The sequence below is a fragment of the Homarus americanus genome, unplaced genomic scaffold (assembly GCF_018991925.1).
Source record: "Homarus americanus isolate GMGI-L3 unplaced genomic scaffold, GMGI_Hamer_2.0 scaffold50564, whole genome shotgun sequence".
Lineage (NCBI taxonomy): Eukaryota > Metazoa > Arthropoda > Malacostraca > Decapoda > Nephropidae > Homarus > Homarus americanus.
The window spans coordinates 3,551,497-3,576,032 of record NW_024715014.1 but is presented as its reverse complement, the minus strand read 5'-3'; the positions used below and the strand labels follow the sequence as shown (position 1 = coordinate 3,576,032).

The 24,536-nt window shown below is 39.4% G+C and overlaps 1 protein-coding gene across 4 annotated transcripts; it reads left to right on the top strand.

Moving 5' to 3' along the window:
• Positions 1-647: 647 nt before the first annotated feature.
• LOC121853228 lies at positions 648-23,995 on the top strand. Of its 4 annotated transcripts, none has more exons than XM_042347254.1 (10): positions 648-801; positions 2,167-2,300; positions 4,957-5,058; positions 9,500-9,652; positions 10,458-10,568; positions 10,960-11,741; positions 12,624-12,805; positions 14,630-14,770; positions 19,261-19,429; positions 20,899-23,995. In XM_042347254.1, the coding sequence occupies exons 3-10, from the start codon at positions 5,009-5,011 to the stop codon at positions 21,552-21,554; spliced, it is 2,244 nt and encodes a 747-aa protein (XP_042203188.1). In that variant the 5' UTR covers positions 648-801; positions 2,167-2,300; positions 4,957-5,008; the 3' UTR covers positions 21,555-23,995. The 4 variants fall into 4 exon arrangements, with proteins under 4 accessions (XP_042203188.1, XP_042203171.1, XP_042203179.1 ...); XM_042347237.1 differs by having other exon boundaries at positions 10,455-10,568; XM_042347245.1 differs by lacking the exon at positions 2,167-2,300 and having other exon boundaries at positions 10,455-10,568.
• The last annotated feature ends 541 nt before the right edge of the window (positions 23,996-24,536 follow it).

Below are 24,536 nucleotides of genomic sequence, written 5' to 3'. Positions count from 1 at the left end.
CAGTACAAAAAGCTGAAATAACAGTTAAACAGCTGAAATAGCAAGTGTTGATAATACAGGGAGTATCTCTCACTATTATGTCATGAGTTCGAGTCCTTGACCGGAACACATGTGAGAAGGTGTTATCCAGTGTAACTACACATTTCTCCTGTACTAACACTGGACAATAAAGGTTATAATATAGTAACAAATATTAACTAACCTAACACTGTTTGGGGGTGAGGTTAGGCTAAGTTAGGTTAGGGTTAGGTTAGGTTAAGTTAATCTTAATAAATAAGCTGGGGGTATAGAGTCTTTAAGTGTTAAATGATGAAATTATGTAAATGTATAAATTTTTCTCTTAAAGCAAGGTCAAGTTAAAGCAATATGGTGAAATCTTAGTAACACAACAGATCAGATAACAGGAAAACAGTATTACAACTGCAGAAATAACAGCAAAAACAGCTCAAACAGCATTAGTTTGATCAGCGGGCAGGATAATATTACAGGTTATACATTTCCTTGAAGAACCACAACCAAGTTAAAGTAATTACAGCTCAGATAATAGCAACACAGTGTCAACACAATCAAAATAACAACAAAAACAGCATAAATAACAGCCCAAAACAGCATTAGTGTGTACAGCAGGCAACAGATGGAGACTCATCACTGTTGGTCAGAAAATCACAACAAACAAGACTGAAGGAGGTGGTTGTCTGTCTCATACCTCCCTTCTCTTTTAACCTCTAAGGAGACTCCATGGAGGCCGTATATACCTGGAGACCTAACCCAGCATCACCATCATGGCCCTAGGAGACCAAGGTGAGGGGAGATAATGAGAATTGAGGGAGATAAAGGGGTGAAATGAGTGAGACAAGTGAGAGGTGTGTGTGTGTGGTATTGAGTAGAGAGTCTTGGTGGGGGAGTCAATTTTTCCCTCGTAACTATTGTCGTTAACGGGGATTTTAAACGGTTATGGTGATGTTTCTGTTGTTTTTACCGTTATAACAGTTATGGTTTAATCTTAGGTAATAGTTATGATGGAAAAAAACAACAGAAAGAGTGAAATGAGAGAGATAAATGAGAGGAGGGAATTAAGTAGAGCAATGGTCACCCTGTTAAATGTATTGACCTTAACGGGTTATTCAAACGGTTCTATTAGCTACCAGTTGTTCTTAATCCCACAACAGGAGTGAAATATATCAACAAATAACAGATAAATGGAGAGAAAAGGGTGAAATAAGAGAGATTAGTCACTGAAGGCCTGTTGAGAGGTGACTAACTGGTGTCAACGGCCATAAAACGGTACTGTTTGATATCTCTGTTAAAATAATAGAATGAAAATTAAAAATAAGCTAATTAAGTTTATATATACGTATACAGTATAGGTTCAGAAGTATATACAGTATTATAAATTTTTTAATGTTTTGTAATATTGATGAATAAACGAATTTCAGTATAAGTCTGTTATTTTATTTACTGTAATTTTGAGACCAAATGCCAGTAAGTTTGTTTTTTTTAGTGTAGGAATTAAATTTGCTGTTTATATTGATCACCTGAAGAATGTTTCCCCCTGCTTATTTCATCTAAAGATTAACCACCCTAACACTATTTGGGGGCATGTGGTTAGATTAGATTAGTTTAGTTTAGGCTAGGCTAGGTTAAGTTTGAATTAAGGTTAGGTTAAGTTCAGCTAGGTTAGGTTAAGTTAGGCTAGTTTGGGTTAGGTTAGGTTAGCATTAAGGTGGTTAATGTTTAGGTGAAATAAGCTGGGGTTGGGATTCTTTAGGTGATCTATTTATATATAAGTTGGCAGCGATGGGATTAATTTTTTTATGGTAGAGAAAAAGAACGACTAATAGAGTGCAGGTATCAGTTGATATATTTTTGCCCTTTAAACAAAAGTTTATTTAAATGATAGTCTCATTTTGATGCCTCTTTTCTTTAAATTATTTAAAATTTCAGCTGTCACGTGGTCACCCAGGATGTACAGAGATGCTTTTACACAACTGCACGATGATCATTCTTTTCAATGTATTTATTCTATACTGTACTACAGTATTATTTTTACAGGACATATAGTGGTGAACTTTGTGTGAAAACCTTCCAATTGACCAACAGTTTACCTCCCCCCAATAATACACAAGTTCTTCCAGTACATTTTTCACTTATCAAATTCATTTCCAGGAATGCAGCCTCTTCTAATACTGGAGGACACCTGCATACAGTTGGATCCCCACATTTGCTCCTAACTCGTACTGTGAATTTTGCTGCGAAACTGAAAATTACAAGAGTGGTGCACATTGTGTACATGTTAAATGGTCAGTTGGCACTGGTCTTGCCACTTTATCACCTCAATAACCGTATGGCTGTAAAATGGTCATGATGGTGATGATGAGTATACTGTAGTAGGCTAACTTTACTGAGTGAGTGGAGTGTGGCAGTGAAGGAGTCTAACCAGTTTTGTATGGTGAACCACTGAACCTGGCCTGTCCTGTAACCTGACCTACCGTACTAGGCTACAGTACTTGCTGAAACTTCCTCTGTGACTTCATTATGTAATTTAATTGGTTGTTTTTTATTTTACAAGATGTACATAATTATTGATATTGTGAAGATTAGCCCCACCTTATTTTATCTTAAGATTAATCACTCTAATGACCTGACCTGACCTAACCTAACCTAACCTAACCTAAGCTAAGCTAATCTAACACTAATCTAACACTAACTTTACATAACATAACCTAATATTATCTAATCTAACACTAACCTAACAGACTCTAACCTAACAAAATAACCTGACCTAACATAATCAAACCTAATATTAATCTAACATAACCTAATTAACCTAACCTAACTCAATCAGGTAGCACTAGGGTGTTTAATCTTCAGGTGAAATAAGTTTGAGTGTCTAAATCTTCAGGTAATCCTTAATTAGAAATATTCTATAAACAATTCTGTTCACCTCATTCATATGGTCTGTCATGGCGCAAAAATTTGTTCCATGGCTTGTGTGTTTGTGTGCGTGTGTGTGGTGAATGACTGAGTGTGTGCTGTGGTGTGTCTTACGTAACCACTCCTAGTCCTTGGGTTGGAGGCATCGAGCTATCAGCAACTTGATAGTGCCCATCCCGAGTGTCGTGGCTGTTGGGTGTTCACACAGTATTGTTGTTGACAGGACGCATCACTGTATAGGAAGATTAGCTTATTAGTTCTGCGTTCTGACGTAGACTACAAAAGGACTCTATAATGTCATGTTTTAACTGAGTGAAGTTGTGTGTGACGGAGACAGTATAGTATGTTGAGTGTATCGCCCAACACTATGGCCTCCAGTAAAACAGAAAAAATAAGTTTCCTCGTGTAAGTTAAAGAAAGTTAAGAGTTTATTATTTACATTTTGTTTTTACACATTTATGGTATCTGTTTTATATTGTTTATTATTGTTTACTTTGAGCTGATGTTTGTTATGAATGTGTATGTCAGTGTTAATTCATGTGTTGGTCTAGTGAATGTGTATAGATTAATCCAGTGGTTCGTAACCTTTTTTGTCTCACTGCCACTCTAGTCGTCAAGTAAATCAGTAATTATTGTACCTTCAATTGTAATTATCCAAAGTTAAAAAACCCTAACTTCAGTGTACTGTATTCATTGAGCCTCGGGAGTACAGCTGTAACGGAAAAACCAATGTCGTCAAATTTAGTATTCATATTACATTCAACTGTATCAACACAATTTATAAACAAACAAAAATACTGTAATATATAAAAATAATCTGTCCATAATTACAAAGACAGAGATATAAATGAGAGACATTTAAGTTTTATGCACTTCAGTAGGAAGGCTGAAACTGATTTTGGCCAACTAAATACTGTAACTAATAATTGTTGGTACTACATCAGGCAGAGCATATCTCAGGTCTCCCCTCACATTCAATATGCTTCATGTCTTGGTCTGGAAGGTGACAAGTACCCTAAAAGATTGTTCTCTCCTGTCTGTCTGTCATTGAAAAAGGAATCAAAACGCTACAATTGCTGGACACTCGACAAATTTGTATCCAAAGCACGAACTGGTTCAGTGTCTTCCAATACAGAACAGACTTGGGTCGTCAGTGGTGTGCTCGTAGATTTAGGAACCACTGGTTTAATCAGTCTATTAATCCTGTTACTGATAGTACAATACATGATTTGATCTTGGAAAATGATAAGGTCTAGTTTGTTATATGTTTTGTAATTAAAAAACAATGATAGATTTTAGATGATTTTTATATTAAGTTGGGTGCTTTACAGTTGGTGAGGAGACTGAAGTGATAAAGTTAATTTGGTGATAAAGACTTACGTTGAGTTAATCCTGGAGTTTAGTGCCTGTGGGTCAGTGCGCTGATTACTTTATTGACAGTGAGGCTGGAGGGAGTATCGGAAGACTTTGTATAGGGTGGGATGTGCTGTGGTGTGTGAGGATGTGTTGAGGTTTGTTTTGGTGTGTGAGGATGTGTTGAGGTTTGTTTTGGTGTGTGAGGATGTGTTGAGGTTTGTTTTGGTGTGTGAGGATGTGTTGAGGTTTGTTTTGGTGTGTGAGGATGTGTTGAGGTTTGTTGTATATTTGTTGCAGTATGGGAGGATGTGTTGTGATGTGTTCTGCCCACCGTACGTTGTGTCTTGTGGGTTAGTGTGGGTATAAATGTAATTAATATATTCTAATACTGTAGTGGATTAAAGCAATACAGTAGACTCATCATTTATAACCTCCATCAATAAAATCTGACAAGTTTTATAATTCTCATTGATGTTGTGGAAATGATTCTCTTCTTATAGCAACATCGTGTCTTTATATACAATAGAATTAATAGCTCTAGTGTTAAGGTATGGTGTTTATATTTTCCTTTGTGTCAGTTTGAGGCGTTTATAATGAATGTCATGAGTGTTAATGTGTTTATATTCCCATGTGTCAGTTTGAGGTACTCACTGTATTGTTCCACAGGTCTGCCGTAGAGGGCTATTACCCATGTCGTGGATGTTACCTTCAGGACGAGATGGAAGACCTCGCGCAGCTTCACCTGGCCTCCCCGCCCTCCAGCCTCACGTGAGTTTGTTGGCGACTTGTGTGAGGGTGACTGTTGTGTAGTATGTGACAGTGACTTATGTAGTATATGATGGTGACCGTTGTGTAGTATGTGATGGTGACTGTTGTGTAGTGTGTGATGGTGACTTATGTAGTATGTGATGTTGACTTGTGTAGTATGTGATGGTGACTTGTGTAGTATGTGATGGTGACTGTTGTGTAGTGTGTTATAGTGAAGAGATCACAAACGAGACCATTCACAATTTTACCTCTTATGCATCACCTTTAGATAACCCCTCCCCTCCCCCCCTCACCCCCACACCAGATAGTTTCAGGGTGTTAAAACTTCAGACTGCTTAGGCTAGGGGACGAAACTTACGTGTGATTTGAGCCCGTGTGGATCCCATCCCCCATTCCCCCCCTTGTATGACTTGTGTCACGTGAGGTAAATAAGATAGGTTGATCGCTGATCCTGAGTGTTGTTGGCGATGGATGGCACCATATGGTGATTACGTTGTTTGTGTGGCTTCTAGGGTGCTGTGAGCTGTGGTCGTGGGGGCTCACTCCTTTATTTTATCATATTGTACCGAGATAGAGATGGATCAATGGATGATTAGGTGAATAGATAAGATATTATAAATGGATTATTGGATGGATAGATAGATATTGTACAAGGATTAATGGCTGGATAGATGGATAAATGAATATACTGGTTATGGTACAGTATATATTGGTTAACTGTTGTAAAGCCTAATAAGGAGTCTTTGTCTACAGTTTATTGTGTGTGTATTGACCTGAAGGGTTCTTATGCATATGGGAATCTTTTTTTTTTTTTTTAGCTTAACTTATATGTTACTTTACAACTTTTTGACCCTAGATCCTTGATGAGTGACTTGAGGAGCACCTTGAGTATATTTAGTATCAGATGTCATTGGTTCACTCTCATAATTTCATCCGTTTTATTTTGTCGGGAGATTTTAAGATGTACTCAGACAGTTGTGGAGGTTCTGTGTGAGGATATGAAGCACTGTAATTTTTTCGTCTTCCATCTCATAATAATAATAACTAATATGTGTACAGTACAGGTATTGATGGCAGTAACATGTGTACAGGTATTGATGGCAATAATGTGTGTACAGGTATTGATGACAGTAACATGTGTACAGGTATTGATGACAGTAACATGTGTACAGGTTTTGATGACATTAATGTGTGTATAGGTATAGATGACAGTAATGTGTACAGTACAGGTGTTGGTGCTTGTGGTGAACCAGTTGACTCACACTACTGTTGTAAATCTGGAGTGGTTTGTAAGGCTTCAATTTGTTATTGTGGGGAATCAGAGGAGAAAGAGAGAGAAACAGTCATAGTGTTCATCTTGTTCCTTCTGGTTCACACTCACTATAATGTTTATTTATCTGGGATATTTTCATAGTGTGGTCAGTGTGGTAGCAAGTCATCTCAACTCTAATAGATCCCCACTACCAGCAGAGTGCTCAGGGTGTATTCACAGTGATATCAAGCTATCTCAACTCTATATTATAATTGGATATCTTGGAAAATAATGGCTGATTGTTGGAAGAATTGCAGTGATGGTGGTTGGTGAGCTGGAGTTAAACCGGAGTAAAGGCGGCCACAACCTGATCACTGGAAACACTGTTCATCGTCTTACATCAACATTTATTTACAATACTGTATTATATACGGGAAATATTAATTAAAAGCTGGACATCTGTGTAGATGGTGTGGTGAGCATCAGGTCTTAAGTTTGACCCATTATATTGTCCATTTTATGTGTGGGGTTTGTGTCAGTAATATTATGTAACCTTGGTCACTGTCTTCACAAAGTCACTTTTAGGATTCTGTGGTTAACATTTTGTACTGTGTTGTTAATGTTAATGTTGTTGTTAATGGAGGAGGTGGAGATATGTACAGTACAGTGTAGGTTATGTATCTAAGCTACTGTGCCGAGTAGCAACCTTGTATATAAGCTACTGTGCCGAGTAGCACCTATGTATATAATTACGTGGCAACGCTGCACGTGTTATGTGGCAATGTTGCCACATAACACGTGCAGCGTTGCCACGTAATTATATACATAGGTGCTGCTCGGCACAGTAGCTTATATACAAGGTTGCTACTTGGCACAGTAGCTTAGATACATAACCTACATACAGTACCTTTTATTACTGTGTGTGTATGATGATTAGGGTGTGTTATAGGTCATGCACCATACTGTATAGTGTACAGGGTGTGTCATAGGTTGGACCTTCCATACTGTACTGGACATGTCATAGGTTGTTGCATAATACCATATTATATTTACCCTGTCCAATATGGTGCCTGACCTATGACACACCCTGTACATGGGATACAGCGAAGATTGTATTAGAGCAGTAGTTGAGAATATCACCACCAGGAGCTGTCAGAGTTGATTCATTGGCAGTAGAGAGTTGTAAGTTTGGTTTCTTGTTGATCACTTGTGTACACTATAATGATTTTGAAGGTAAGAATGTCATTTGATGCGCATTAATAATAATTTAACCATAAAGCTTGTTCATTATTAATTTTATAGGACAGTGTGTGCGTGTTTTCCATTTGGATCACTTTAAGAACGTTCATTAAACACATACAAATTTCGTCGGAAGTTTCTCGTCGTGTTTTTCTCGTACATCGTAAGTTTCTGTTTTGGTATTTAACACAAATCAAGTCACAGGACCAGTGTTGTAGTGAAACAAAGGTACAATAAGGTACGTCTTTGTTTGTTTGATGCACTACCGTTTTTGTTTCACACGTAACTCTGGACATCTTTGTGTGGATTTTTTTAATGTATATTCATCTTGCATCCCACTTTTGCTCTGTTTGTGTTTTTCTGATGCACCGATTGTTTTTTGCCTTTTTCCTTGCCTTTGGTTGTCCATTACAGTACACTCTCTCACATACACACTCACTCACTTATTCTCACACAGTCAATCACACACTCACTTACTCTCACACAATCATTCTTACACATGCATTTTCACAGACACATTCTTAAACTCACTCCCACACCCATTCCCACAAACCCATTCCTACATACTCCCACACACCCACTCCCACAGTTCTAGTTTTAAAAGCAAAGTTATATTCACATAATTTCTATCCATCAACTTTATAACAATTACAAAATTATTTATCTCTACGCTAAGCTTTCACCTTAAGCTAGTTCTTTAGTGGGAAATATGTGTAAGTTTGTGTTCTCTTGTACAGTCAACCCTCGCTTTACGCGGTCCCACATTACGCGTTTCCGCGTTTACGCGGTACCCTGCCGAAACCGGAATGCTCACTTTCCGCGGTGCGTGTACCCCTTTACGCGGAGAGCAGTGCGAGCAGGGTGCACACAAGGTCGCCCAGTCATCAAAACATTACCGAGTTCTTCACCCGCCACCCACCACAGCCGGCCCAAGTCAGTGATAGTGATAATGATAGTGAGGATATGGACTTATATGGACTTTGAGGGGTTTGACAAAGAGGCCCTGCAAGCCTCTGTGGTGGATAGTGATACAATTGATACAAGTGATACAGGTGAGGGCCAATAATCTGCCCTCTGCCTCGGAACCAACCCCCCATCCCCGTGTGCCCAGCCATCTTTTCTACTAATGTAAGTGTTAAAAACCTAATATTATTGATATTTCTCTTAATTATTAATTGTGTGTGCATACCATCATAAAATTAAGAAGTTATTTTTACTACAACGTAGTATTGTGTCTGAAAAGTGGAGTTTGGGGCCGGTCTCTATTTCAATTAATCCCATATGTTATGTTGTTCACTTTACGCGTTCTCACTTTCGGCCGTGGGTTGAATTAATAAGTGAGGGTTCACTGTATATCTAAAATCGACGTGACAAAATTTAAGTGAAGGATTTATTCCTATGTATACTGACCACTCTGTTGTATTTTGTGAGGAGGACGTGGGGGGTTGCTGGGAGGGTGTTTTATTGTGTTACGCATCTTCGGTCATGACGATGTAAGAAGTAGTAGACTGGATTAGTGACTTATCAACGGATGTAGTAGGTTATCTGAGGATTAGTCCCCTCAGCTTGTTTCACCATAAGATTAACCATCCTTATCTAATCTAAGCTAACCTAACCCAACCCGACCCCCACCAGGTAGTATTAGGGTATTTAATCGTCAGGTGAAATAAACTGGGGTGTCTAATCTTCAAGTAATTTCTTCATCATGTAAATTATATCCAGCATGTTATTGGATAGTTATCCCAGTGTGCTCGGGGAGGGGGTTTGGTCACTACATCATCTCTCCCTCATTTTACTAGCCGCACACTTTGGTCTCTTGGTTTATTTTCTGTGTTTGTTTTTGACGGGTTGTTTGTGGTTTTTGATTGGCTTTACTGTTTTTTATTTAGTAATAGTTTTTCTTTTTTGAGTTACTTGACCTTTGTTTTCTTAACGACTTGCTCCTTCTAGGGACGGCTTGCTAGCACCCCGAGTGTCAACCCCCCCTGTCCCACGCCCACGTAAATCTTCGTCACTATCCCTCAGCTCCACTCCTAAACACCCGCCCACTGCCCGACACCTGCCTGCCACGCCTCACACCAACGGCCACGAGCACCACCACACGTGAGTACTGTACCGTTGGCCTCTCTCCTCACGCTCTTCACCATCAGACACTGAGAGGCTGGTGACTGGTGTAGTGTGGCAGCACCTTGGTCAGCGTCGTGGTGTATGTTTTTTAAATGACACTTTTTTGGAATTTTGTGAGTGTTATGGTAAGACGGTGTGCTCCTGCCCTCAGGTGAGAAGGTTTAAGAGTTGTTTTAGTACAGGACCTTGATGAGAAAGATTGTCCAACCCTTTAACAACTGTCTGGTAAAATGGTTTACATAAATGTTAGTGTGGGTCCTTGACCCATCAGAGAGGTCATATCTGTACACATAAGGACAGACACACCTCATTCACCCTCTCCCTGGTAATAGAACTGAGCTAACACTTCACACGTCAAGGGCACAGAGTCATCAGTTGACTGACTTCTAACTCACCTCTGATGTATTAACAATGTCATATTATGCCTCATATAAGGGTACAAAAACAATTTTACAAAAGCTAAATGGATATAAATGGATATTTGTATTATGAAATCTTAATGATTAAGAATAATGTAAGTTATCCATAGTGCTTGAATATCACACAAGTGTGGGGTATGTATTTTATTGCTAATTTGGTTCATCATTGAAGCTTTCGTCTTTACATATTCTTCTTAAGTAATACAGTAAACCCTCGATAACTGGGCACATATGGGGCTCCGTCCTTGCCGAGTTATATGAAATTCCGAGTTATCAAATGCCAAGTTATCGAGGGTTTACTGTACTTAATTATTCTCCACCAGGCTCATGTATTTTCACTGTTGTCGTCTTATTAATAGCAGAAACAGTCGAGGGTCTCACGGTATGCAGCGAGCGCCGTCCCTCGACTCTGCCACCCACCGAGATTTACCGCTGTCCCCCATAACTCGGCTACGCAGCACACACAGTGACAGGTTTGTTACCAACTGGTCACACATGGTTCAAGTGTGTACAGTATGGGAATGGTTTTGATGTGTTCCTTGTGTAGTGTGAATATCTGCTTTATATTTCAACAAGTTAGTTGCCATATTTGGAATACTTGTTTAATAATTTTAGATGTTATGCGGCCAATCTTGTGCACAATTAAAAACTTGTAATTAATAACTTTCATGGTTTTGTTTAATTCAGTAAAATAGTTGCAAAATTTACAGAAATTTGTAATTTTTAATTAAGTTCAGGCAATCAGTACTTTACAAAATTTTTGAACTGAGACAATTTTAAACATACAGTTGAATCCATCTCCAAGTTCCTAAATACAGTATTGTCTCTTATAAGTTTATGAAGTTTGGTTTGTCCTTCCAACAGTGAAACAGAAGAAGACAGTAGTCCTTCTTCCCATCGTAGGAGTTCGTCGCGTCACAACGGTCCTCATCACCATCATGGTAAACACCACAAAAAAACGCAGCAGCATTCCTACAGCCTCCCCGCCACCCCCAGAGTCAATGGCAGCTCCCAACAGTCCAGCCTCAACGGGAACTTTCCTCTCGGCAGCTCTCCCTCTTACAGTGCCATCCCTTACTTGCTCGCGCCTCACTCCCTCGATCAGACCAGCTCTGAAAATGTGTTGTCGAACAACAGCCACTACATCACGTGCCAGACTGGTGTGAGCCACCTCGAGAACTCCGTGTTTCTGGGACAACAGAAGTGTAAGCTGACGGGTGCCATAGATTACAGCAGCTTGCCGCTCCCCCGCGAGGACCACGAGCCAGTGCGCAGAAGCCAGGACATGAGCAGACACATGAGCGAACCATGCATAACACAGGCCCAGAGGTGTTCTGCCAGTCTCACGTACTCCCCAAAAAAGAAGGTGACGAAACACAGATCGCGGTTGAGTGTGTCGGGTAAAGAGAGCGGCTTCATGGATAACATTAAAGAGAGTGGACAGAGTGAAGGGGAGTCTGAAGAAATAAATGCTTTAGAAGTTCAGTGGAGGTTTATCCAGACATTAGTGGCAGAACTTAATGCTACCAAGGCTAATAACAGAAAATTAATGGCAGAACTACACCAAGCCAAGATGGAGATACAGGTGTTGAAGGCCTCACTAGACTCTTACACTGAGAGTGGTCTTCAGCCTGGAGCCATAGCAGGTAGGTCTTGGGTCTTGTAAGTGAGAACCAGGATTATTGTATCAACATTGTTACTTGCTATAATATTCTCAGTCATTACCATCTAGGGAGACTTTATCTTTTATTTAAGGAAGATTAGTTTATTAGTGTTTTGTAAACACACTGCTCATCTCTTAATCATCATTATTATTGTTTTATGACCATATGCATCTAGCAATAGATCCATCTTCTATTTTCTGTTAACAGTAAACTCTTAAGTGGTGGCCATCATCAGCAGAAGTTAGCTATAAGAACAATGGTCATCATCAGTGTAAGTTAGTTATAAGAACAGTGGTCATCATCAGTGGAAGTTAGCTGTAGGGATAATGGCCATCATCTGTAGAAGTTAGCTGTAAGGACGGTGGTCATCATCAGTGGAAATTAGCTGTAAGGACGGTGGCCATCATCATTGGAAGTTAGCTGTAAGGACGGTGGCCATCATCAGTGGAAGTTAGCTGTAGGGACGGTGGCCATCATCAGTGGAAGTTAGCTGTAGGGACGGTGGTCATCATCAGTGGAAGTTAGCTGTAAGGACGGTGGCCATCATCAGTGGAAGTTAGCTGTAAGGACGGTGGCCATCATCAGTGGAAGTTAGCTGTTAGGACGGTGGCCATCATCAGTGGAAGTTAGCTGTAAGGACGGTGGCCATCATCAGTAGAAGTTCCATGGTCCTGACATTACATTTTTGCATATATGGGGACCGAGAGGGATCCTTAGACATCACAGATTCCCTCCACAGCAAAGTTCAAATATCTATCTGATTTTTCCCTGTTTTCTTCACACAACCCAGCGTCACCCACCACCAGCACCTCACATACCACTCACACCTGTGCTGTCCAGATATTTATTCCTTGTATATTTCAGAAATGGTCGGTCAGATCCACGCTGCTCAGAAGGTACGAGATGAGGCCATGATGTCGAGAATCAAGCTGGCCAATGAAGAGCGCGATGCTGCCCTAACGCACAGCAGAACCATGATGGACCGACTCAGCCTCTCACCTCGAGGAAGTGGCGGCCCCCCCAGCAATGTGGATGCTGCCGAACAAGTATGTTGAACCTTACTTGGTGGTGGTTTGTGTTCACTTCAGTTCAGTTTTATTCAGTAAAATGGTTATAACAGTTTCCTCTGATTCAGTATGTGCATAGACAATGCAGGTCCAGTACAGTCAACCCTCCTACAACACAGTTTTTGATGCATGGTTGGTTTACACGGGTGTTTCAAGGAACCTGACCCCAGTGTTTTGGGCAGATGATTATATTCTTCAGCTCTTGTTGTAGCGGGTTAAAACTTTGCTTATTATTACTGGTGAGCAAAATAATTTTGCTCAAAATGTCAGTATATAGGTATTCCTCGACACAGATTCAGGATCTTTGTAAAGTTAATGCTTACCCCCAGGGCTGTGGAGTCGAAGACAAAACCTTCGACTCCGACTCCGACCCCGACTCCTCAAATTTTTATGCTTCCGACTCCGACTCCGACTCCTTGGCCTATTTGTAACAACTATTTCTACCATCCTAATTGTAATTTGTATGTTGTAACCTGCATAGGTAAAAAGTAAAACACCGTGGCTATACTGCTACAGCTTTATTAATGATCTGGACGATATTTAAGAACTACAAAAAGATGATAGGCTTGACTTTCAAAGTTTCAATCAAAAGAAAAATAAATTTATTAAGAATTCAAGATATTAACTAGAAAACACCATTTACATGTATATCTAAAAGTTCGATCTCAGCATATGAATTTTGTTTAAGCTCATAATCTGATGTGGATCTAAATGATGATCCTACAATTCCTTTTAAAGTAAAGTTATATATTTATGTACATTAAAGAAATGAATACCTTATTAAGGAAAATGGATAAACCTTACATGATTAAGTTATTAAATTAAATTTGCCTTAATCTCACCAAAAACAGGTTGTAGCTAATTGTTTTGTAGCTGAGAGCCTCTGTGCAGTTTTCAACGAAACAAAATTTGATATAATTCAAAATTTCAAATGGTAAAGAAGAGACTATCGTCCAAAATTATAGTGCTATACTGTGCCTGCTACAATAAATTCATAATAATGCTTATAAAATGGAAATAAATTCTTTTAATAATTTAAGAAAATTAGTGGGATCAGTGGAATCACTGCAATGAATATGCCTGAGTTCATATATTTGTTCTTAGGAACAGAATAGCTTCAGTCGGAGTCGGAGTCGGAGTCTGGACAATTTTACCGACTCCGACTCCACAAGCCGAAATTTCCTCCGACTCTCCGACTCCGACTCCACAGCCCTGCTTACCCCGAACACATTTACTTAAAAAATATATTTTCTTTCTGTTTCTAAAACCTATCCATACTAAAGTGTTCGAGGGTAAATGTTGACTTTACACCTTGGCTGACCACCAATTATTGCCTGGTTTGTATGTTTAGGGAGGTGGGGGAGGGATGGACCCAGTGAAGTGTGAGGTTGCCAGTTTGTGTGGCTTATAAGTGGAGTGGACTGTACATAAACAACAATATTTTCCTTATTTTGTATTTAAGAAGTAAAACAAACATTCAAGAGTTAGTGCGAATTTGTGGCGCAGTTTTTCAGTACCTTCCTGAGGAAGTTATTTTTGTCCACCTATAGAGATGGTGTAGTGTAAATTATGTAGGTGTTATATACCAAATTGTGTAGATATTATGCTGTACACTAAATTATGTGGGTATTATATACTCTATTATTTAGATATTTTACACTAAATTATGTAGATATTATGCTGTACACTAAATTATGTAGGTATTATATACTCTATTATTTAGATATTTTACACTAAATTATGTAGATATTGTACACTAAATTATGTAAATTTTATATACTATATATGCTAAACTTGCTTCAGGATCTTCCATCGGGAGGCAACAGCAGCTGCACCAGTTCTCCCAGACGCAGCGAGAGGCGTCACCGTAGGTCCAGCGATTATTCACCCACGTCGGCATCTGCGGGCGCTGCCTATACCTCGGCCCCTCCAGCCTACACCCAGGTATTGTACTTGGCACGTGTTGGGACAGCCTTTTAAGTATACACCATCAACACTGGTGAACACACAGACTGCTGGCTTACTGTATGTAGAGGACACTAGTGGTAACTCATACAGAAAATGTCTTAATGTCTCCTCCTCCTCAGTGTCTTGTAGTTAGTGCTTCTTCTGCACCATTACAAACTTTACGTAATTTGAAAAAAAAATGAAAACTGAATAAATGTAGTCACATTCAGAACCTGCTACGGTACATTTAAATTGATAAACTTTGAGGAATTTTCTTTTATGTGGAGGTGGTTGTTAGATATTGTTTGAACTAGTGAGAGAATGTTGTCGTCATCTGCATGTTCACTGCTGTACACCAACACTCTACATGATGAACACATAAACATGTTTGCTCACCTTAAGAGAAGCTGTCACTGCTGTTAAGGTTACTGCATTTTCCTGCAAATATAATAGCATTAGAACGATAAATATATACAGTAGATAGATAGTAGATAGGTAGATGGATAGATTGATAATTATTCAATACAAATTTTTATGCAGCTTTACATTGATTCAGCACATATGGTCTATATAGACAGTGGAGGTACATACTATAGTACTGTACAGTACAGTACAGTATTCTGTATACAGTATGGACAAGGAACGGGGGTGAAGGGTTGGAATAACATGTGAGGTGTAACACTCCCCGGAGAGTGTAGTGGAGGGAAGCACTCAAGTGGTAAGGTTATAAGGAGCACCTGCCACATGGACAGTTGATAAAAAGGGCTTTTGGTTGTGTGGTTGAAGGTAGATTGTGTGTGGTTGAAGGTAGATTGTGTGTGGTTGAAGTCAGGTTGTGTGTGGTTGAAGGCAAAAGTCTGGAACAAAAAACAATAAAAAGTTAGATAGGCAAAATACTGTGTAGGTGAGGTCAAGAGGTCTAGTGTTGGCCTGTTAGGAGTGAAACGAAGCTAATGGTAGGTTGTAGTCGGTACAGTACACTTTGTATCATCAGTTCAGTGTTGTAACTTACTATGGTTATGAGAAGGTCACTGTACTGTACTGTATATGTCAAGTGTGCAAGTTAAGGATGGCAGCAACTTTATGTAGATATTTTTGCTTGTTGTATTTGCCCCTTGCAGCTGCTTTGTTGAATTTTCTTGCATCATTTTTCTCGATTATATTCCTCCTTTCTTTGAGTTTGTTTATTCCTTCATCCACCTCACATTAAATTATAAGCATACGAGATGATAAAGAGGTAGGCAAGAAAGACAAGCTCACCCAAAATGTCTTAAAATGTTATACAACATGTTAATGACAAATTTTGCTGTACATAGCTTAAGTCAATAATAAACATAATATTGAGCATGCAGTACAGAAATAAATTTATACTTACTGTACAAGAAAACACAATGCTTTAAACTTATTGAGAATCTGTTGTGATGCAGTGTGAGATTGTGAGGCCCACCCAAGACGTGTGGTTTTAATTTTGTAGTGGTGCACCAACAGTAAGTCTGTTGCACTGTATACACTGTACAGTCAATATAAAAAAGGATCGACCACCTGCCCTGTGTAACAATTTTAAACATGGTGCGTAAACTGTTAATGTATACCTGTTATTGGCGCCAGTTGGTTGTTGTCGCTCATTTTCTATTTCATCTACCTTGGGGTGGCTAATACTTATTTTACTGACTGTATAGTATAGTATATACATTTTGAGATGTTTTGCTTTCACTGGATTTGATTTTGGATGAGATTTTATCTGAAGAAGAAATACTAAACTAATACATTTAATATTTTATTCTTTCCATTGATATCAGATAAAACTCAGAGATACTAAGAACATCAGTGTTCCCACAGTGGATACATCTTAGGTCAGCATCTTGCCACTACTTCACATAGCAATCATGTGAGATGTCATGACTAAAACAATATGCAGGGGACCCCCAAGTTCACGGATTTTTACTTCGTGGACCTCTATTATTCACGGATGATACCCTGGATGTACCCAAGAATGTCTGTGGGTAGTTTTAAAGTTGCTGGCATTTTCGCGGCTGGAGACAGGGAGCCATTCGTTCTAGAGACAGTCATTTCCTTTACCTGTATTGTAAATATGTGCATGTGTGTGTGTGTGTGTGTAGAGATACACAAAACACATACATATAAATAATAATTGGAAAATCCTGTCACAAATAATCCGAAACAAATTTATTAAAAATGTGACAGTCTACCCTCAAGTCCCCTCTCTATTACAGTACTCTGTACTTTATCAATAGAGCATGGACTAGAGTGTAGATGGTCACAATTTTAATAAATTTGTTTCTGATTATTTGTGAGAGGATTTTCCAATTATTATTTATTTGTACTGTATGTGTTTTGTGTGTGTGTGTGTGTGTGTCTACACACACACACATATACAATACTACAGGTAAAATAAATAATTGTCCTAAGGGCAAACACATAAAGGGAATATACACTTCTTTGTACACAAGTAAAAATGTAACCCCCCCAAAGGGAATATACAGTTGTACCCCGCTTAACGCGGTTTCACTTAACGCGATTTCTCATATACGCGGTGCCTCGCCAGAACCGAACTTTCACTTAACGCGGTTCATCTACGTGGGAAGTGGCGTGGGCACGATGCGCACAAGGTCGCCCAGTCATCAAAACATTACCGAGTTCTTCACCCACCACAGCCGGCCCAAGTCAGTGATAGTGATAATTATAGTGAGGATATGGACTTATATGGACTTTGAGGGGTTTGACAAAGAGGCCTTGCAAGCCTCTGTGGTGGATAGTGATACAAGTGATTTAGGTGAGGGCCAATAATCTGCCCTCTGCCTCGGAACCAACCCCCCATCCCCGTGTGCCCAGCCATCTTTACTACTAATGTAAGTGTTAAAAAACCTAATATTATTGATATTTCTCTTAATTATTAATTGTGTGTGCATACCATCATAAAGTTAAGATAACATTTTTACTACAACATAGTTGTGTGTCGTCAAAAAGTGGAGTTTGGGGGTCGGGCCAGTCTCTATTGGAATTAATCCCATATGTTCTGTTGTTCACTTAACGCGGTTTTCACTTAACGCGGTACCCTGTGGGTTCAATTGACCGCGTTAAGCGGGGTACAACTGTACACTTCTTTATACACAAGTAAAAATGTAACCCCCCTCCCCGCCTGCCCGCCCGCCCGCCCGCCCTGTCCGCAAATGTTATCCGCAGATTTGGCGATTCGCGGCCATTTTGAGAACCTATACACAAGTAAAAATGTAACCCCCCTCCCCGCCTGCCCGCCCGCCCGCCCGCCCTGTCCGCAAATGTTATCCACAGATTTGGCGATTCGCGGCCATTTTGAGAACCTAGCCCCTGCGAATTTGGGGGCCTCCTGTACTACAAGTATTTTATTATAGCTTAGTTAACCACTCTTAACCCCTTCAGTGTGGGGATGCAAGACAATTTTATTAAGCAGAGAGGACCCTGTACACAAGGGGTTAATACCGTATAGTACAATACTGTATTTTTGAGTTTAGTTTACTGTAATTGTCTTTGTAAACTGACCAGGTCCAGTATGGGAAGCCATGAGATGCCTGTGTCAACACCTCAGCATCATTCAGTGCAATGAAAAAATTATGAAAAAGCAAATGAATTTTAGAACTTTGGATTTTTTTCTTACATGAACTGAAACATGGGAATTATTCCATAAATTCAGATTTTTGTAAATAGGATCTTTGTATATCAGGGACTGCCTGTATCATGGTGCTATAGTCTAGATGGTAGTTAAGGAATGAGTCATTCTCCTGAGGGTTTTATCATGGCAGTACAGTACTGTATACTGTGTTATCAGCCACAAAAGGGGGAAGTATTGGTTATGTTCTGTCTCCATATACAGTACAGTACAGTATCAGTGTTTGAGATTTATTTATCATTACGTAACAGAATTTGCTATATTTTGTTTATTCCTCTTCATGAGTATAACTAATTTAGTAGTAAAAATCTGAAAACTTTCTTTGTAGTGAAATTCTGACACAAAATTTTTCATTCCTTTCCCCGCCTGGGCCGCAGTATTGACTGGCTGGCTGGTCTCTGCTTCTCCCGTCTCACTGGTTTTCTGCCAAGCATGTGGGCGGCTGTGGTGTGCATGTGTGGTGCTTCCTGGGACGGGTTCTTTCACCACTTGTGTCCGTGCATGGTGGACTGTACTGTACAGCATTAAAGTCTTTTTGAGCTAAAACATTATGGTTGTGTACAGTAGCTTTTAATTTGTGATAATTTTAAATACTTTTGTCGTTATTGTAGTAATTACAAGATTATATGATAATTTAGTTTTTTTAAGTTATGAAATATTTATCTTTAGGTTTTGTTTATTGTCATCCTCTTATTTTGGAAACAATTCCTTAAAAAAAATAAAAACAGAAACAAATATTTAAAAAGAAAATATCAGTAATTGTGTCATAAAGATTGAAGTTAAAAACTGGGAAAATCATAAGAGTTGTTGTATTGGGAAGTGTATGGCTGGCCAGGGATTGGAGCAGAGGTCCCTTGGTGACAGAGAGGCCGCCACGCTGGCCCAGCTTGCCACCCTAGAGGATGAACTACGCACTCTACGCCTGGCAACGACCATCCACCACACTCTGCATGAGGGCGGGGAAGGCAGTGCGGCAGGGAACGCACCGGGTATGTGTTACGTCTGTTGTGGCGCACGAGAACCTTGGCTTTTATCATCATTGATATAATTTCTTCATAATTTACAGTTACTGAGACTAATCTTGCTTGAGTCATCATTTTTTATTTGTGTATTTGAGGTGGTTGATGTGTTGGTGATGACTGATGATGTGGAAGGGTAACATTATAATAAATCTCTGATAAATTTATTGTATTGAATGATGGCAAAATGTGTGCGAGTATTTGCTCATGATGATGGTAGTGGTGATGATGATGGAGGAGGATAATAATTATAAAATTATAATGAAGAAAATATTACACTGAACTACAAGAGAGGGGAGTAATAGTATGGTATGTGTACGTATTTGCATTCTACAGCAGTCAGTTCATCCCATCATAAAAGGTTTGTGTTGACAGGCCGAGAATTAAAACTATCCATTGTGAAGTACTGTACTGGTAATTTGGAATGTTAGTGTCTGTAGATAGATATTTATTCAGTAAAATCATTGTACAGGTTGACAATCCTTTATCCGAAATCCTTGGGGCCAGAGGCATTTCGGTTTTCGGAATTTTTCGGTTTTCAGAAGTTTTTTTCTTTTTTTTTCTTTTTTAATGTGTATTAGCCCACCCGGGCACAGATCACTGACCCACATTGGGGCCTGGAGGGCGAAAATATAATAAAAATAATAACAATAACAATAATAATAATAATTCATAGGTCTAGGTCATGTTTCTCACTTTTGATCTTTTTTTCATTCTTGTATTTCTTAACTGTATTATTATTTTATTATTACAGTATTATTGTTATTATTATTAATAATTTTATTATTATATTTTTTTATTATTATTATTATTGTAATCATTATTATTTTATTTTGGTGTATTTTTATTAAATTTTTTATTTACTATGAATAATTATTTATTATAATTATTATTACTATTACATTCCCCCCCCCCCAGGCCCGATGTGGGTCAGTGATCTGTGCCTGGGTGGGCTAATAATCCCTGTAAAAAAAAGAAAGAAAGAAAGAAAGAAAGAAAGAAAGAGCAGCCCCACAAAAAACTTTCGGTATTTAGAGCTTTTCGGTTTTCGGAATTTCGGATAAAGGGTTGTCAACCTGTACTAGTTCACATTGGTTCAAAACATAGAAACAGTGAAGTGACATAATGAAGGATAGTCCAAGATGGTCGTTAGAAACTTATTGCCATTAGGGTCGTTATATGGGGTGGAGTTGAGTGACAATAAGTCTACAGGCTAAATAAATATTTTTGTGGTTGTAAATATGACAAGCACGTGTTTCTGGTAGCTGGACCCTACCTAGGATGCTGTTGGGTCAAGTTATTTAAGGTTGAGTTGGGTTTAAGTTAGTTAAGGTTACTGGGTATGTTAGATTAAGTTTGGTTTGTTTACAGCTTGTTAACGTAAGAGTGCTTTTAGCGTTCTTTTTATTTCTTAATATAATTTTTTTTTGTGGTTCCAGGCGTCACTCGCATCTCAGCTGAGTACATGGAGGGCCTCTGTACACAGCTGCGAGAGAGTGAAGCCTCACGGTGGCAGCTGCACGACCAGTGTACGCGCCTGGAACGACTCGTGAATGTTCTACGCAAGAAAGTGAATGGGTTGAGCGTGGTGGAGCCCGGGGTGAGGCAAGAGGGGACCAAACTGACCCTGGTCGACCTCACCCTCCATGGTCCTCCTGGTGAAGTTTCTCTTAACTCGGGGCAACGTAACCCTGCCGTCTCCACCTCCTCGGAGGGGGAACCCAAGGATAGTCTGTCCTCTTTAGAATCAGTGGAGACGGCATCGGCCTCGTCGTGGAGGAGAGGAGAGCTGCCCAATACCTCAAATCATTCCGCAACAAACTTACATTCCAGTTACGTGTTGCATCACTCTCCCAGCCCTCTGTCAACCCTCAGCATCAACCATGGTGGTCATGGCAACCTCATCCACTCCACCACAACGCCTGCCAACCCATCCCAGTCAATCCCCATTCATTCAAATCACTCGAGCCTCTCTACGTCCTCCGGCCACACGCCCAACGCCTCCCCGCACCACCACCGACAACAGGGAGTGAGTGAGCGAGACCCCAGACATATCCCCGGGGTCACCATCGTCGGGCCCATTACTGAGCTCTGACTGACACGTAAACATTTTATCTAATATTTACTTGATATTCCTCTGTACCTTTATGTTACAAATAGGAGAACATTCCCCTATACAGTAAGTAGGAGAATGTGTAAGAGTAATTATATTTTCTTCTCATCACTTGGGTTAGGTGATTAATATTTTACAGTGTGGAATTAACAGCTGTGTTCATTATTATTATTATCAGATGTTGGAAAATGTCACAGTTTGTGTGCTGTATATTATTATTATTATTATTATATTCTCACGTACTTGTCAGCAAAACTCGACGTCTCCGTCCTCCCGTCGTACTTATACGTGTGATATACTTGCCTTGTAGCTCTTGGACTTGTCAGTTTCCTAGTATGGTGCTTCGTGACCTTTAACAGAAGGTCGCAGTATGTCGTAGCATTTCTTCTCAACAGGGTGATCAAAATACTATAGTATCATAAAGTGAGTGTTCCTTGCTAACTAACCCTAAGTTAACTGGTCTTTTTCTCTTGTCTGTGTCACTTCTTCATCCTTTACACCTTCCTTCCTTTCTCTCACCTCTGTCACACTGTAGATTAGATAAAAGTAATGTGTTCAGTAATGCACAAGCCTAAGAATGTTTCAGTTACATCAATTGTTTGGTGGTCCAGTCGAGCAGAACTTAACTAATAACCATAATGGTCACTTAACAGAGTTGCCGCATTTTCTCACATGATGGAGTCTTTGTTTACAAGCCATGACTTGAACCCGTGTTATGCTCTTGTAATATTCCTTTAATATGAGAATATCCCTAAATTATTGGACACTATTATCATATTTGTCATCATCTCTCGTGTATAAACACTTTGTATCACGATATAGATTTGGGCTAAACTCAGTAACTCAGTTTCCTCAACAACTTATGTCTTGAAGATAAAATGACCAGGGAGGGAGTCTGCTGCTGTATTATTTGGGTGATGTGGGTGAGGTAGTAACAGACAGCCAGGTTATGTGAGTGTTGTATGCTCGTGTACCATAAATACATCGTCACAGAACCGCAAACAACAACATCAACAAAAGACGAGGGCCAAGGACATCAACTAGGATGCAGCACGTACAATAGTGGGTAAAACACGTCGGAAGTTTAGGTCGAGTTTGGTGTGACGTCTCCCATATCACGCCTCGTCCGTTCTGTTCTACGACTCCCCGGTGTCTGCCCGATAATGAATCTCATAAGTTGTGCCTCTTAGTACAAATGTGAATCTCATAATACACAATGATGACAATACTATTAGATTTGGGCCGGAGGGAAGTAGACAATGGGATGGCTGCCTTCATGTTTGTGTTTGTGACCCGCTCTGCAACCAGTAGTACTTGATAAAACATCCAGAGTGTCGGAATAAGGGTAGATCTAATGGGGTAGTTTGATAATGGATGGGGCAGTTTAATGGGTAGTTTGATATTGAATGGGGCAATTTAATAAGGTAAATTGATATTGAATGGGGCAGCTTAATAGGTAGTTTGATATTGAATGGGGCAATTTAATAGGGTAGTTTGATGTTGAATGGGGCAGTTTGAGGAAGATTGATGTAGTTGTTACAATAATGTTATAAAGGGTGAGAACATAGACAACACTACAACCACCACAATCACCTGTTGTTGTCCACTAGTGCCTTGTTGTGTCAGCTTGGTGGTACCTGACAACTGTAACTCCCTGTAATGTACTCACTACATACTCTATACTGTCTCCTGTAACACACACTCACTACATACTGTCTCCTGTAACACACACTCACTACATACTCTTCTGACTGTCTCTTGTAACACACTCACAATACATTACTGACTGTCTTTTGTAACACACTCACTACACACACCACTGACTGTCTCTTGTAACACACTCACAATACACTACTGACTGTCTTTTGTAACACACTCACTACACACACAACTGACTGTCTCTTGTAACACACTCACAATACACTACTGACTGTCTTTTGTAACACACTCGCTACACACACAACTGACTGTCTCTTGTAACACACTCACAATACACTACTGACTGTCTCCTATGGTCAGTGTAGCTTCCCTGATGACTTCAAACTACAAATGCCATAGTTGTTCTGCTCACTGGTGCTGGAGTCACTATAAGTACTGACATTCATTCTTCTTATTCATCATCTTGGGTCTTATTAGGTAATCTGTTAAGTGGTAATTGAAGTAACTTAAATTTTAATGTTAATTGTTAACATATTGTTACTTTAGTTACCGTGTTAAGTGTCACCTGGGACTGCTGTAAGTAATTACTGAAACCTGTTGAATGCATAAGTGATTTGAACCTTGTCACACACCTGTCCAACACACACAACTAATATGAACCTTGTCACACACCTGTCCAACACACACAGCTAATATGAACCTTGTCACACACCTGTCCAACACACACAACTAATATGAACCTTGTCACACACCTGTCCAACACACACAACCTTGTCACACACCTGTCCAACACACACAACTAATATGAACCTTGTCACACACCTGTCCAACACACACAACTAATATGAACCTTGTCACACACCTGTTGTACTTTCATAACTATTACTTTTATCTCTATGTCTCTTTTTCATATAAATTTAATCTAAGATTCACAGGAAGGGTTAGTTGTGGTCACACTCACAATGATGAGGACAAAGAGAAGTTTTGCCGACTTGGGTAAACGCGTCTCATTAGACTCAACATATCACAATATAGATAGATTTTACTGTAGCTTTTCTTGCCAATAGGAAGATAGAGAAACATAATAGCTTTATGTGTAACATGTTGAATTCATGATAAGCTCTTGGTTCATTCACAATAAGGTCATGTTTGAATCATAACAGAAAGTCTTGACTGAGTCGTGATACATTCTTGTTTTTTTTACTTTATGTTTTAAAAGTTGCTCCTGATTTCTGTTTACATGTTCCACATGTAATGTTGCAGTTTATTGAGTTCACATTTATGTTATGAACATTTATTATGTGT

Bases quoted from the DNA above. Each gene is read 5' to 3' on its own strand.
- LOC121853228 (XM_042347245.1), top strand. From the start codon at position 5,009: ATGGAAGACCTCGCGCAGCTTCACCTGGCCTCCCCGCCCTCCAGCCTC. The intron at 9,653-10,454 runs GTGAGTACTGTA...TCTTATTAATAG, and splicing joins GGCCACGAGCACCACCACAC to CAGAAACAGTCGAGGGTCTC. The intron at 12,806-14,629 runs GTATGTTGAACC...AACTTGCTTCAG, and splicing joins ATGTGGATGCTGCCGAACAA to GATCTTCCATCGGGAGGCAA.